This window comes from Tachyglossus aculeatus, chromosome 21 (assembly GCF_015852505.1).
Source record: "Tachyglossus aculeatus isolate mTacAcu1 chromosome 21, mTacAcu1.pri, whole genome shotgun sequence".
NCBI classification, from domain to species: domain Eukaryota; kingdom Metazoa; phylum Chordata; class Mammalia; order Monotremata; family Tachyglossidae; genus Tachyglossus; species Tachyglossus aculeatus.
This window is the reverse complement of record NC_052086.1, coordinates 75,781,522-75,798,072: the sequence shown is the minus strand read 5'-3', so window position 1 is coordinate 75,798,072 and position 16,551 is coordinate 75,781,522. Positions and strand designations below refer to the sequence as shown.

The 16,551-nt window shown below is 43.6% G+C and overlaps 1 protein-coding gene across 4 annotated transcripts in view; it reads right to left on the bottom strand.

Moving 5' to 3' along the window:
• The window catches only part of ATF7IP2 (activating transcription factor 7 interacting protein 2), a 53,807-nt gene that overhangs the window by 10,141 nt on the left and 27,115 nt on the right, over window positions 1-16,551 (bottom strand). For all 4 annotated transcript variants that reach the window (XM_038763216.1, XM_038763218.1, XM_038763219.1 and 1 more), the window contains exons 3-6: window positions 11,769-11,893; window positions 7,893-8,027; window positions 5,396-5,494; window positions 1,109-1,214 (exon numbers count right to left, since the gene is read on the bottom strand). In XM_038763216.1, coding sequence (XP_038619144.1) covers window positions 1,109-1,214; window positions 5,396-5,494; window positions 7,893-8,027; window positions 11,769-11,893 — 465 coding nt within the window. The remainder of the gene's footprint in view (window positions 1-1,108; window positions 1,215-5,395; window positions 5,495-7,892; window positions 8,028-11,768; window positions 11,894-16,551) is intronic.

The window sequence follows — 16,551 nt, the reverse complement described above, 5'->3', positions numbered from 1 at the left end:
CCAAAGAGCCTCCTGCATTAAGACATTCCTCAAGTAGTGACAACTACAACAGGTCAAACTGTCAGCCAGAGGGCAAGGGATGCCGCTCTAGATCTGGTTGATTAGCTCATTAGCTGACTGAATCCCAGACAATGATTAGCTCTTTCAGCCTGACTGCATTCCAGATAATGCACTGGAGAGAGGGACAGAGAGAAAGAAAGAAAGAGAGAGAGAGAGAGAGAGAGAGAGAGAGAGAGACAGACAGACAGACAGACAGACAGACAGACAGACAGACAGACAGGAAAGGAAGGCGAGGGGGCCAGAAGGAAAGAAAGGAGAAGGAAGAGAGGGAAGTGGGAGGGATGAAGTCTCATCTGAATTAGAGTGGTCAGCTTTAGCCAATCTTCTGGCTTGTTACTACTGTGATAACGGTTTTACTATATGTCTTAAATTACCATAACACCGATTAGACTTTACCTGGAGAAGCTGATTGATCTGCTATTACTGTAACATCTGTGAGATTTTGCCCATAGAATGAGTGACCTATCACTTCACAGAGATAAGTATTTGTGATTTTTTAGCTATACGACTTGATATGCTCTTATCACTGAAAAGGTTGTCCTTTAGAAAATTTATAGTTTATGTTGTTTGTGTTGCTATGACATGTGCAATATTTTTCTTATCAAATGATTACTCTTGCTGATTACTTGGTATCAGACCTCCTTCTAGCTATCCAGTTATGCAAAACAGTGATTACCACTTATTCTGCCACCCAAACTGAAAGTGCTGTTTCGCTGAACACAGGAGTACCACGTGTCAAACCTGAAGCCATGAGCCGACTGTGCATACTAAAGCCTCACCTGAAGAAAACATGATTGGGCTTCTAGCATCCAGAAAACAAGGTGCCCAAAATTACATCTAGAATTCAGGCCAAATTATATTCCATTACTCAAGTATTTGGCAATTTCCAAATGTTAGTTTTAACTTTTTGTTTGAATGGGAAAAAAAGCTGAATGGATAGTTTATATGTAATACCTATACATATATAGGTAGGCAATACCTACCTTTTCAGAAACAAGTGAACCACAATAAGAAGTTGGATCATTCTGAGAGTGCGCTACATTAGTACCTTTCAAATGTTTAGATGGCCCCTGGTTCAAACACTGTTCTCTTTCCCGATGTCTGTGTTTTCGAGAGTCTTGCTTATTTAGAATTACAGTCTCTGGAGTTTCAGCCTCAAGTGGGGGAGAAAAGAGAGAAAAAAAAATAATAATGATGGCATTTATTAAGCACTTGCTATGTGCCAAGCACTGTTCTAAGCACTGGGGAGGTTACAAGGTGATCAGGTTGTCCCACGGGGGACTCACATTAATCCCCATTTTACAGATGAGGGAACTGAGGCTCAGAGAAGTTAAGTGACTTGCCCAAAGTTACACAGCTGACAATTGGCAGAGCTGGGGTTTGAACCCATGACCTCTAACTCCAAAGCCCGTGCTCTTTCTACTGAGCCATGCTGCTTCTCTAATGAAAATAAATAAATGAATGAAAATGTCACCCGGTGTCAAAAACACTCCTCAAACCAGGAAAGTTAACTAATGTTGAATTGCAATCATGCCCTTAATTAGAATCACTATTATTTTCCTATTAAAAAAAAATCAAGAATAACTTTTATCCACCCCTTGTCAAATTTTCATTCATCTGCTATAACTACTGGCCGAAGGGGAGGAGGAGGAGGGGGACACAATAAGAGGGAAGGGAAGGGCCCAGTCACATTCTGGGATTGCACTGATGTCCAGAAACTACTCCCCGTCACCAGAAAAGATACAGGGATAGAGTTGAGACACAAAGATCCAGACTATTCAATTTCTAAAAGATCTACATCTCCAAACATTAACGATCATGCAGTTCATACGAAGTGAATATTTGGAAATGACCAACAACCAGACCCTAACCTGTCACCTGCTCCCCTCCAAAAAAAAATAAAATGAAAAAATGGGCTGTTCCCTAATTACCCTCTCATTACAAGATCTTCCTTTTGCCCTTCTATTCAGTGCTTATTGATCTTTCGACAGAGCGGGCAATCTGGGAAGCTTGATTTTAAGTTAATCTGTCCTGTCTGATACAGATTTGACATTTGATATGTCTTTAGGCCCAGGATTTTTATTTTCATTGCTCAGCCTCATTCTGCTCCTGCTCTGATGGGGCTTTTGGGTTCACATGGGTCTGGAGAGGGAATACTCTGGAACAGGGCAAGGGTGGGGAAGTTTGGGTTGTTCCCAGAGAAACACCCTAGATGTGCTGCTGTAAACTGGCATGCATGGGATTATCACATTTTCGTTTGTGCCCTTCCGTGCCTGGTGTTTCTGAGGGCTGTAAGTGGCCTCCCTCTACTGTGGGTAAAATGAGGGAATAATAATAATAATAATAATTTTACTATGTGCCGATCACTGTTCTAAGCACTGGGGTAGATACAAGGTAATCAGGTTGTCCCATATGGGGCTCACAGTCCTAAACCCCATTTTACAGATGCGGGAACTGAGCCACAGAGAAGTTAATTAGCTTGCCCAAGGTCACACAACAGACAAGGGACAGAGCTGGGTTTAGAACCCACGGCCTCTGATTCCCAAGACCGTGCTCTTTCCACTACCCTCGCTGCTTCCCCTGGAAGGAGAGGAAATCCCACTTGGAGGATATGGAAAAATAAATTGCCAAAATAATAAGTTTAAAAATTAGTATTGAAATGACCATTTGAATGGAAGTCCTACAAAAATCCCACAAGAAGTCACATGCCTAAGATCTAGTCTTGAAGAAAGATCCAGATGTTGGTGGTGGTCCAAAGCTTTCAAGCCAGCTCTCTAAACTGCCTTTGGTTCTAGCCTCATGACGGCCTCCACGATAGCGACAATCCCCAATGCTCCCATTGAGAGAGCAGTTGCCATAGATGAGCTTTGCCAAGTTCATTTTCTGTCCAGTACAGTCGGGACCCAGGCCTTGGGGGGCTGCAGGTTTCCCTGACACAGCAACATCCCAGGTAAGCAGTAGGCTCTCTCTTCTTGCCCATGGCCTGCCCTTGGCCAAGCTTGGCATTCCGACGAGCCCAAGCCCCCTCATATTTGCATTTTCATGCAAAGCAGCTGGTCCTGGGCCTTGCTTCTGGAGATTGGGTCCTGATGAAAGCGAGCAGCTGAGGGCAGTGGTGGGTGGTGAAAATGATGACAATGACGGCGGTGGTGGTGGTGACAATGATGGGGTCTCCCGGCCCAAATGACGGATGGGTCTTGATCCTGAGACTTCAGGACCAAGAACTGCACAGGGAAGCAGCGTTGCCTAGTGGACGGAGCACGGGCATGGGAGTCAGAAGAACCTGGTTCTAATCCCAGCTATGCCATTTGTCTGCTGTGTGACCTCAGGCAAGTCACTTCTCTGTGCCTCGGTACCCTGATCAGGAAAATGGGGATTAAGTCTGGGAGCCCCATGTGGGACAGGAACTGTGCCTAACCTGATTTGCTTGTATACACCTCGGTGCTTAGAATGGTGCCTGACACACAGTAAGCACTTTACAAATACCATCATCATCATTATTATTATTATTACTAGATGGCTAATGGTTAGTGCCATAGCAGTCTCTCGTGGTTCGGAACCGGTTGGGTTCCCACAGGGGCCTGGGCACGCAGACAAGGCTGCAGTCCCGTCTGAAGTGCACGTGTTGACATGTGGACACCTTTGTTCACCTTAAGCCGATTCCACTCAACCAGGAGGAGAGCCCAGCTCTGCCAATTCTAGGAGCCGGGCCCCAACAGCAGGGCTCAACTGCCTGGCATTCACACCATGTAGCTCCATACTGGGCAGAGAGTCCTAGGGCTTTCTCCAGAGAAGGGTGATACTGAGGTACTCTCCCCCTTCAAAGACTTCCTCAAGAGGCCTTCCCTGACTAAGCCCTCCTTTACTTTTCTCCCATTCCCTTTTGAGTCACCCTGACTTGCTCCCTTTATTCATCCCCCGTCCCAGCCCGACAACACTGACGTACATAGCCGTAATTCATTTCTATTAGTGCCTGTCTTCCCCTACAGACTGTAAGTTCATTGTGGGCAGACAATGTGTCTGTTTATTGTTTTACTGTCCACTTCCAAGCACTTACAGTGCTCTGCAAACAGTAAACACTTAATAAATACGACTGAGGGAAGGGGCTCCTTGGCCACTTGGCAGCATTACCGGTGCCTATGCACTTGGCTCTGTACCCTTTAGGCATTTGATATTCACCTCACCCTCAGCCCGACAGCACTTGGGAACATAACGGTAATTTGTGTATATTAATGTCTGTCTCCCCTCTAGACTCCGAGCTCTTTTGGGGGCAAGGAACGGGTCTGCTAATTTTGTTGTGTTGCATTCTCCCAAGCACTTAATACAGCGCTCTGCACACAATAAGCCCTCAATAAGTACCACTGATTCATTATCTTCCACCAAGAATTGAGGCATCAGCTTTCTGATGACCCCCAGCTCTCTGTGGCTTTCTGGGCTCCTCCTCGATAGCTGGGGCAGCCTTCCCTGAGCATGACCCAGGCGTCAAACGGGTCTTTCTGAGATCTCTGGATTCGGTTTAAGGGTTCTTTGCTGGCCAAGTCTATTTCTTCTTCCTCTTTTTAGACAAGAGACCACCTACCTCCTCCAAAACACACCCACATACACCCATTCTTAGTCTACATCACAGCTACCAATATTTCCCTCAACTCCAAATCCCATCCATCCTCAATTCCGAGGCTAAGGGAACTAAAAAAGGTCTGGGAAGGCCTTGAAGGAACATAGCCTAGGAGGTACAGCACAGGCCTGGGAGTCAGAAAGATCTGGGTTCTAATCGCGACTCTGCCTCTTGTCTGCTATGTGACCTGAGGCAAGTCACTTCACTTCGCTGTGCCTCAGTTACCTCATCTGTAAAATGGGGATTAAGTCTGGGAGCCCCACATGGGACATAAAAAGGTCCAACCTGATTTGCCTGTATCCACCCCCATGCTTAGTACAGTGCCTGGCTCATAGTAAGAGCTTGAATACCATCATTGTTATATGAATGCATAGGCCATCCACATTAAAAAAAACCAACCCAAATCTCATTTCCCAAGATGGTTAGTATAAGGCTAAGGGAACATAAAAATCACTGTGATTAAACAGCCTCCAAATTCCCAACCTTCCCTCCATCTGACTTTGAGACACAAAGTCTCAAGAAGTGAAAACAACAACAAAGCAAAAAACAAGGGTTCAACTACTAAATCCTTTTATCTCTGCTGCCTTCTTTCCTTTTAGATCTGGTCTGATTTCTTTCACTTGTAGGAAACACATTAATTTTTATGTCTGCTAAGCCATAAAAATAATTTATTTGTTAAAGGATCACTATGGGAAAAGCAAATACATTTTTATACAATACCTTGTGAGACGTATCTTGAGGTAGTTTGCTTACTTCTAACATAGTCTTCTGAACAGCTAATGCATCTTTCATACGTCTATCAAGCCTTGATATTTTTGACTAACAACAAAATAAAGCAAATTACAAGGTGAAAAACAAACATTAAACCACACTCAAGAGGTTTTCTTGCTTGCTCACAATGGGTGGAGGTGGGAGACAGTTACGAGACTTTTATCAGGGCAATTTTATGCAAGTCAGAGCAGCAAATAAAATTAAGTTCTTCAGTGGAGACCTTTTTCTGGGGATGGCCACAAGCGGAGTCCAATCTAATAAGATTACTGGAATAGAGGTTCTAAATAATGAATCTCAATTCATCAGATACTTATCAGAGCGAGATAGGCAAATCAAGAAGTAACCTTAAATTTCTCAGTTGGGCCACATAAAAGTGGGGGACGGGACTGGGGGTGGGGGGGTGGGGGGGCGGAGGGTGTCTTCGGTGGCGGCCGTTGGCCCCCCCCATGGCCGGAAGTGGGCAGCCCCCAACCGGCCCCAACCGGTCAGGACCGGCCTTCCCACACTGAGCCCCCTCCTTCCTCCCCATCTCCATCCCCTCCATCTTACCTCCTTCCCTTCCCCACAGCACCTGAATATATGGATATATGTTTGGACGGATTTATTACTCTATTTACTTTACTTGTACAGATCTATTTATTTTACTTTGTTAATATGTTTGGTTTTGTTGTCTGTCTCCCCCTTCAAGACCGTGAGCCCGCTGTTGAGTATGGACTGTCTCTATATGTTGCCGACTTGTGCTTCCCAAGCGCTTAGTACAGTGCTCTGCACACAGTAAGCGCTCAATAAATACGATTGATTGATTCCCAGACTGAGCCCCTTCTCCATCCGCCCCGCCTTACCTCCTTCCCTTCCCCACAGCACCTGGATATATGGATAGATGTTTGGACGGATTTAGTACTCTATTGATTTTACTTGTACATATCTATTCTATTTATTTTATCCTGTTAATATGTTTGGTTTTGTTCTCTGTCTCCCCCTTCTAGACTGTGAGTCCGCTGTTGGGTAAGGACTGTCTCTATATGTTGCTGACTTGTGCTTCCCAAGCACTTAGTACGGTGCTCTGCACACAGTAAGCGCTCAATAAATACGATTGATTGATTGATTGATTGGGTGTTTGAATCAGAAGAGATACATTCCTTCCGTCCTGGAAATCTTTTGCACACAGGCAACCCCTTCAGAAAGCTTTTTTAAATTAATTTTGTGCTATAGCTTTTTGGAATTTCAGAGCTCTTGAGCTTTGCTATATTGTGCTGGGTTTGGTGCATGGGCACTGGAGGCAGTGTGACACACATTCTCTACACTGGACCAACACCACTGCACTGCTCTGAAACACACGGCAGCCACGCTTTGTGTTAAAGTGTGGGACACTTCAAATAGCTGCATGACACTACATCATGACCTCAAAGAAAATTTAAAATGAATGCAACACTCTGATCAGAACTAATGGGGATGTGGGGGGTATGTGTGTGTGTGTGTCCGCCCAACCTACAACAGTCAACAGCAATAAGCAGTGTAAGCTTTCCGTTATTTGTTGATTTGCCCCAGCATCCATAAACCATGCCCCCCAAATTATGCCCCTTACCTGCAGGTAAATCAATACCCCTCCCTTCTCACCCTGCTGCCAGCAATTTTCCTCTCACCTTTCTGCATCCTAAACTCGGCTTCCTCCCTTTTCCCTTTTAAAAACTAACCCTAGGGACCAACAGCAGCCACAGCAATGGAGATGGGAACAGGACTGCTGTGAACATGGCTACCTATGCTGTCTGGACAACCCTCCCCATTTCCTTCCTGGTTTGGGAAGAACGGGGTGGGGGTGAGGGGACGCGTCTGGGGTTTCGGAGGCAGGAAAGCCTCTGAGAACAAGGTGGAAAAAGTTACAAAGGGAAGGGCTGGGGGGGGACTGATTTACAGTGTAATTCTTACTTCTATGGCTCAGATGTCAAGCCGAGGCTCATTCCTGGACAGAACCTAAGTAATTGCATGTAAGTCTAGGAAATACAGAGACAGAAAAGCAGCGTGGCTTAGTGGAAAAAGAGCACAGGCTTGGGATTCAGAGGACAGGGGTTCTAATCCTGGCTCAGCCACTTGTCTGCTGCGTGACCTTGGGCAAGCCACTTAACTTCTCTGTGCCTCAGTTACCTCATCTGGAAAATGGGGATTAAAACTGTGAGCCCCATGTGGGACAACCTGATTACCCAGTATCTACCCCAGTGCTTAGAACGGTGTTTGGCACATAGTAAGCACTTAAATACCATAATAATAATAATAACTTACCCCACTTAAAGCTATTTACAATACTCGGATATTTTCAAAGAACACAACCTGACTGTATAGTGAGACACCAAAACCCTCTGTTCATGGGGATCATTACTAAAATGACAACTTCAGAAGTCCAAATTCAAGTGTATGGTTTATCAGACACTCAATAAAAAAGTAAACTTACAAGGAGTTCAACAGCGATGGCTTCATGCTTATTCCTGCACTGTGTTTTTCCAACTCGTTCATTTAATTCTTTCAGTTTAAGATCAAATATTTCCTGGTTAACAATACAGATCTCCTTTTGAATCAAGCTTTTGATCTAGAAAAAACAAAACGAAAAATGTTAAGACACCCATTTCTAGAATATTCTAGAATAAATAGTCTCTGCTCAAAAAAGTTTCCTCTTCTGGGGTTACTGCAAAACTGCAGTTTTTTCTTTGTTTCTTAAATAGTATTTGTTAAGCACTTACTATGTATCAGACATTACACTAAGTGCTAGAGTAGGTACAAATTTATAATGTCCCAAATGTGGCTTACAGTCTTAATCCCTATTTTTACAGATAACTGAGAAATTAAGTGACTTGCCCAAGGTCACATAACAGACAAGTGGCAGAGCCAGGATTACAACTCAGGTCCTTCTGACTTCCAAACCCAGTTGCCCAGGAACAGTAACTTAATCATTTCAAAGGAAACTACTCCACCAGTATTTTTTTTTAAAAGAGTTAGCATAGCCTGAAATAATTTGTACTATGCTCCATTTAGAAGAGCCAATTTCAATTTCCAAACACACTATCACTCAAGATGTGTGACATATACCCACCCATAATACATACACACGTTATATATGAAAATATTGTACGTTACCAAAAAAAATCAATAAATTTTCAAAGAACACGGCTTGACTTCTGATTAGCCACAATTACAATAGGAATAGTAATGAAGCAGTGCAGACTAGTACAAAGAGCTTGGGCCTGGGAATCAGGAGGACCTGGGTTCTAATCCTGCCTCTGCCACTCATCCACTGTGTCACCTTGAACAAGTCACTTAACTAATCTGAACCCTGTTTCCTCATCTGTAAAATGGGGATTAAGACTGTGAGCCCCATGTGGGACATGGACTGTGCCCAACCTGATTAGCTTCTATCTATCCTAGCACTCAGTACAGTGTCTCACACATAGTGTTTAATACCATAAGAGTACAATAAAATTATATACTGAGGAAAAATACCATAAGAGTACAATAAAATTATATACTGAGGAAAAAAAAAATAGGCTTGCCCTTCTCAATACTGTACAATAAATTAATATTATCAATAAAAGGAATGGTACAATCCTTGCCAGAATGAATTACAACACTAGATGGTGTCAAGGCTAGGTCAGCTTGGAGCTAAAATTTACACCACTTGGACCGACAGAATGTGCTTTGTCTAGTGCACACAAAAACTGCTGTGCCATGTGAGAGCCCAATAAACACTTCTCTGCTGAGAATAGTTTACAAAATACACGGTTCGCCTAGCCCTGTAAATGACTTTTTCCATTCTAAGTTTAAGAAAGTGCTGGCAAGTAACCAGTAGTACATTGGGGCCGTGGGGGGAGGGAGGGCTGTGCTATTACCTGTATAAAAAGCTCCTAATTTTAGGTATGAAGTAAGGGAGTTGACTGGAGGAATCCTGTTTGGAAGGCTAATAGGTTAAGCTGAATGAATAAAAGATACCAGTGATTGGAAAAAGTTTGCCCAGGTCACAGAGACAAAGTTTAGACTTGATCCTTAAAGCTAGAAAGGAACAGGTTTGGGGAGCATTAACCCAGTCAACTCTTGGAAGGTAACATCGTATCATAGACCAAGTTGGACGTACAAATGTTTAAAGAAGCCCCCTCAAACCACCTCTAGGGAGAGGACATCTTTCCCTGGGTTTCAGAACATTATTAAGACATTTCACTATAGTAACATCCCAGGCAGGCTTGAGTCGGAACCCCAATCCCTCATCTCTTAACCTCATGGGCACTTCTCGTGCTGTTTTAATTGAAAGACTAAGAGAAAGCATTCTCTCAGCTCCACAATGAAAGGGAATCTCACCTAGCTCAGCCTTGTGGGATGGAACTCTCCCAAGCATTCAGTACAGTGCTTTTGTCCAGGGTAAGTGCTCAAATACCAACTGACCAACCCTGGAGACTGTTTTCGGTGGCAACGTCTCTTAACTGTGATCTATTCTAAAACTAAGATTTTTCCCTCTGCTAATCTCCTCAGCCTCAGAGCCTTCCTCAGGGAAGGACACTTCTGACACGAAGGTAGACAAAACAGAATATGCCTGAGTCCAAAATAAATCATATTGAGAGAATATTTGCCTTTAACAGGAAGTATCTCAGTGAATCTAAACTACAGCTCTACCTCCAAAAATATTTGTAGCTGAGTTCCTGAGGGGACACAGAGTTCTCGAAGAACTCCTTGGTGGGGGCAAAGGGGAGAAAAAACTTCCTTGTGCCTTCTTTTTGGCTTCCCTGAAAGCAGGTTTCTGCAGTTTTCCTTCAGGAAGCAGTGACCTTCGCCGCTGCCAACTCCTTAACAACATCTTCTTTTTGCCTTATTAAGAAACTCAGGAGAAGGAATGGTAGCAAATTCTTACAGAAGAACTGCGAGTGAACACTCAATGTCCCCCAAGAGTCTGCTAGGTTGTAAGCTTCTTGAGGCAGGGATCATGTCTATTTCGTATATTCTACGCTTCCACTTGCTTAGTACAGTGGTCTAGATAGAGTAATTGTTCAAATACTATTGACAGATTGAGTGCTTCTATTGCCACCATACAGCCAGAATTCTCATAGGGCCTTATATGTTCTCAACACAGGGAATAGAAACATTCTAATTAAGTTTGGCAAGGACAGACTTGGGGCCAACCAGCACCTGACGGTTTTGGCACTTGTCTACATGTTTTGTTTTGTTGTCTGTCTCCCCATTCTAGACTGTGAGCCTGTTGTTGGGTAGGGACCGTCTCTATATGCTGCCGACTTGTACTTCCCAAGCGCTTAGTGCAGTGCTCTGCACACAGTAAGCACTCAATAAATACGATTGAATGAATGAATGAAAGTCCATAGAGGAGCGCCTCTGCATGCCTCTTTGCAGTCTGCAGAGAGAATGGAACTCCCCCCTCTAGACTCTACGCTAGAATGTGTCTGTCTATTTTTGTATACGCCCAAGTGTTTAGTACAGTGCTCTGCACACAGTAAGCACTCTAAGGTGATTGAATGAATGAACCCGATAATTCAGTGACAAAAGTCTCAGCTACGAAATGGGTAAGAAGTAACCTATGAAGCCAACTGATAAATAGTTTTCCATCTTTCCTAGAAAGACCTTGCTCACATACAGGAATTGATATTTTGTAACAGCCAATTTCAAACCTTCAGTTTTCACTGGAGAGTTAATTTGTTATTTGATATTCTGAAGCTGTCACTTTCCCTCATGCTCACTCATTTCCTACAACTGGAGAATATGCAACGTATAGAGCTGTCCTTTTTGAAGATGACACTGCAGAGACTACAGATATGGGTGTGAGCATTGCAGAGAGTGTGATGTTTACACACTTTGTCCATGGCAATCCAGTTACTGCATCTTCTGTGGGTCCTTGCCATTTGAATGAACACGGCTCACACATCAATGGTGAAGACTTGTCCTTCCACAGGCAGGGTTTGCTTAGGGTGGCCTAGTGGATAAAGCACGGTCCTAGGCGTCAGAAGGACCTGGGTTCTAATTCTGCTCTGCCACTTGTCACTTCACATCTCTGTGCCTCAATTACCTCATCCATAAAATGGGGATTAAGACTGTGAGCCGCAGGTGGAACATGGACTGCGTGCAACCTGAATAGCCTGTACCTACCCCAGCACTTAGTACAGTGCCTGGCACATAGTAAGTACATAAATACCACCAAAAAAGGTTGATTTTTCAGTAGTAACTTGGCTTTGCACTGAGGCTGACTCTCCTGCCCAAACCACTGTGCCCAGTAACAACCCACTGTGACATGGAACATTTCACGTTTCAAGTGCCAAGCTTGTCCAAACAAACATTTTACCTGTTCCAAGACTGTTCCTTTTTTTAGAACTCCAGACTTGTTCTCTTCCACTTCCTCTGATGATTTTGCACGCTTAATATTATTTTCTTTGTTTCCTGAAAACACTCTCTTCTTTGGAGTACTGCCTTGGGAAGAGGGAGAGGAAAAAAATAATATTTTCTGCTGTCACAGAAGACATGTAATTCTAGTGGTAAGACAAATTCATTACTATTTGCACAAATCAGAACGTTAATCTGCAAGTCACTCAGACCACTGAAAAGCTTTATGGAGTTGCTCATGAAAAGAAAACATTGAAGACTGCGCAGAATGATAAAACTGAGGTTGATACCTTTGACCACTATGTGTTTAAACATAGCAAAGAGGCCTTAGAGTAGCTTTTCGTGTGTGCATTTGCACATTTGCATGATTTTAAATCTCTGAGATTGTTTCATATTAAAAATGAGTTGAGGACAGAGTTGAAGTGCCTGGGGAATACCTGACATGGCAGCCCAAGAGTTGGTAAAATGTAGGTGTCAAACTGCAAACTTCTCTGTTGATAATCATTATTCACCTACCCAATTTTACTGCTTTCAGATACCCAGAAGGGAGAGTTCGATGGGTCACATCCACACCGCGTGGGCTTGAGAGTGCAGGAGAAACATGGGGACGGAGGTTTAAAGAACCACAGGAAGGGCCAGAAGCAGCAGCAGGGCAGGGCTATGGCCCACATGTATCCTTGGAAGCACTCACCAAATTGGGGTAGGGGTTGCTCCCATCATTCCACAACACCAGAGCATTTTGGGGGTGGTGGTGGCTGGAGGAGGGTGGGAATGCTTCCCCCAAATTTCAGAACATTGGGAAGGTTCTGGCAGAGGCCACTGAGAAACTGGGTAGCCCTGTCTGAGTGCAAGAGAGGGTGAAAATGGCTCCTTCAACCTTCAATCAATGGCATTTATTGAGCACAAGTGGCCAGCATGGTGGCTGTTTGGATGGTGATGAAGGGACTGATCCTAGAAATGTTATGGAGGAGAAAATGGCTGGATTTAGCAACAGACTAAACATGGGAGGTGAAAGGGAGTAAGGAATCCAAGATAATGTCAATGCTGCAAACTCTGGAATCTTCTTGTATTCAATCTTTCCTCACATGCCTGCTGCCAACTTCTCAGAGCCCCCTGAGAAGTACCTTTGTGCTGATCCCTTACTGACATGGACTTCTGCACAAAAAAGTTATAATACAGCTATTTGCTATCAAAACACCTTACAGGGAGAATCCTTACTGACAAATGAGCAAGGGGGAATAAAGAAAATTTTATTTCACATTAAATAAGATCATTTATAAAGAGAGTAATTTACAGAAAACTAAGTTATTTTCTCCAAAAGTATAATTGAAGCCTCAAATGAGTCCCCTTTAATTTTTCAACTCTGCAATCTCCATTCCTCAACCTCTACTCAAAAAGTTAAACAGACATTCATATTATTCCTCTTCCAAAACGCTCAGAAGGAAAGGCCTGGGAAAGAGGACCATTCTGCCAAAAGAAGTAGTGAGTTCTATGGCCAAACCAATCAAGTGAAAAAGACCAAGTTTTCTTTTTTTTATTATTTTGGGGGGAGGGGAGAAAAAGAGTATATACCAACTCCATTACATTCTCCCAAGCATTCTGCACACAGTAAGTACTCAATAAATGTGACTGACAGCAAACATTGAGGATGAACAGATTGGCAAATCAGGTTCCAACTAAAATTCTTGTATTCTAAGTTAGATGCTCAGAGATGTTATAAAGTGGCAGATTTTCTGTCCCTGTTTCTAGGCAGGGGAGTTACAGAATCTCATGGATGTTTTCTAAAGTTTAAGATTAAATGGGACATAATTAAGTTTGCCTGAGGAAGAAGGCACACATTACAGTGTTTAAATTTGCCTGTGTTCTTTGGCGTCTTACTTCCAGCCCATGTTTGTTATCCCCCAGGGTCGCTGAGCTGTGGGGGCTTGGGTCAGATTACAGGCTGAGGAAGGCAAAGGCCTAAGCAAATCCAAGCTTGGGTACTCCTGGAAGGGAGTGACATTTTGGCCCTTGACACATTCTCAGGATTCTTATGGAGGACTAGGCTAAAGCCACACGCTCTTCTACCTGAGAACTGAGCCCTCTCGCCTTCAAGGGATTCCCAGATCCAGCCCTGGACTTTATCACCCCTGGAATGTCCCTTTCCTTTTGCTAGGCAAGCCACTCAGGTTTAGAGTTCTCTGGGGAAATGAATCTTTGTCTCTCCCACAGTCCAGGGCTCAAGCAGATAGTGACCAGAGTGAGTTAAGAGTGAGCACTTTGACTGGATCCTGTACTGATTCTGGGTTTTAGCTAATAAAGCATTAAGAGCTCAGAGTTCTGTAGACATTCCCAAAGGAAGTATGGATGGCACCCATCTTTTTTTGGCATTTATTAAGCACTTACTATGTGCAAAGCACTGTTCTAAGCGCTGGGGAGGTTACAAACTGATCAGGTTGTCCCACGGGGGGCTCAATATCTTAATCCCCATTTTACAGATAAGGGAACTGAGGCACAGAGAAGTTAAGTGACTTGCCCAAAGTCACACAGCTGACAATTGGCAGAGCTGGGATTTGAACCCATGACCTCTGTCTCCAAAGCCCGTGCTCTCTCCACTGAGCCACGCTTCTTTCTACTCCATTCTGCAGTTCCCAGTTTACCATGATTTTCTCAGGGGGTACAGAAACGTCTGGCTTTTCCCATAGTGTGACAGATGTTTAAAAATAGTTTCAATCGATCACAAAATGTGAGTTATGAAAAACAAACTCATGCAAGGCTAATTACTCTAAAATCAATGGGATGAGAAGAAACGACAGTTTCTCCTCTTCTCCACCTCCTACTGCAGTCTCTCCTCTACCCTGGTGGGTGCATCTCCCTGTGGTTTCCCTCTTCTATCGACTCCAAGATATGAAGCGGCATGGCCTGGTGTAAAGAGCACGTAACTGGGAGTCAGGTAAACTGGGTTCTAATCCCAGGTCCACCCACTTAACCGCTGTGTGATCACCGAGCCCATCTGTAAAATGGGGATTAAACACCTGTTCTTTCTCTTCCATAGACTGGGAATCCCATTTGGGACAGGCACTACTTTCAGACCTATCTTGTGTATAGCCCAGCGCACGCAGTAATGCTTACAGATACCATATACTTTTTTTTTTTTTTTTTTTTTTTTTTACTACTCCTCCCCATCCCATCTCTCCTGTCTTCCCCCTTTTGGGCGATTTCTGTTTCTCTTCCTTTCTAGCCTCTTCTTTCTTTGTCCTTTAGGAGGTGCTTCCACACCTTCTATGGCTGCAACCTCATCTGCACTTTCTACTATTGGTGGCTTAATATAGAGCAAAACTAAGGGAGGCCTCCCTTTGGTCCACTCAAGAGTTCTGAGGGGCACCAATAATTGGGGAAAACACGTACATTGTACGGCAGAAAGGGAGTGGCAGAAAGTGGAAAAATAAAGGTGGAAGTGGAAAAGAAAGCAAAGAGCAACAGTGACTCCAGAAAGCAAGGACACAAGGAATGGAAGCTGTGGTAGGAAGAGTTGGCTGTGGGAGAGGGAAGAGGCGTGTCAAGGCCTTTAGGGCTGAGTGAGAATACAAGGTGGGAGGAGAGGGCTCCACCCATTTGTTGAGAGGGTGGAAGCCAACTGCATGACAACACATTTCTTATTAACACGTAAAAAACTAATTCTTAGACCATCTATTTTGGGACAGTCTAAAATATAGTTGCTTTATTTTACTTTAGGTGATTTGGTAAACAGCCAACTTCTGTCCCCCACCTCTTAGATGGCTGTTCTGGCAGTGAAAGCAATGGTGACATCAATGAGAAGCAACGTGGCCTGTTGGGAAGAGCATGGGCCTGGGATTCACAAGCACCTGGGGTTCTAATCCTGGCTCTGTCACTGGTCTGCTGTATGACCTTGGGCAAGTCACTTGACTTCTCTATGCCTCTGTTACCTCATCTGTAAAACGGGGATTAAGACTGTGAGTCCCACATGGGACAGGGACTGAGTCCAACCAGATCACTTCGTATCTGCTCCAGGATTTAGCACATAAAAAGCACTCAGGTACCATAAAAAAGTGGTATCAGAAACACAGCCACTACACAACACATTCAGGACAAGGTGATAACACAGCAGAAGGTGTAAGCATCCCTTAGGACAGGAGAGTCTGTGCCTCAGTAAGTCTGCAGTATTTAAACAAAATCTTGAAAACTTTGGTCCCTCCACTTAGGAGATTTATAATCTAGAAATTATAGGTAACAATCATGACTAATCTTTATTCCTGGGGGGAAAAAATACAATAACTGATAGAGGCTGAAGAAGTGAAAAGCAAAAAACAAAAAATAAAAGCAAAAATATGCAGTAAAATTTGCACTGCCGTGGAGAACATCTGTCTATAGGGTACAACCATAGGTAGTTATGTTCTTGGAAACCTTCATATCCAAAAAATGGTGTTGTTTTAATAGCAAATAAAGAGGTTAAGGGGAAAGTGGTTCAAAAACATCTGAAGTAGTACACGATCTCTGGCACACCAAGTGAAATTCAAGAAGGTAGTAGAAGACGATAAAATCTTCTAAAAGTTGTTTGGGGCAGTCTGCATTGTCTGACCCATTCTTTGACACTTGTCAATAACTCAAATGGTTTGCAAGTGCTTGAAGTCAGCTTCCATTAAACAATGAATTTTATATAGTTGCAATTGCTTCCCCTAGACAGTGTAAACGAACTACTAGTGACAGGGTTGCCATGTAATCCTGTCTTCAAAGCGCATAAATCT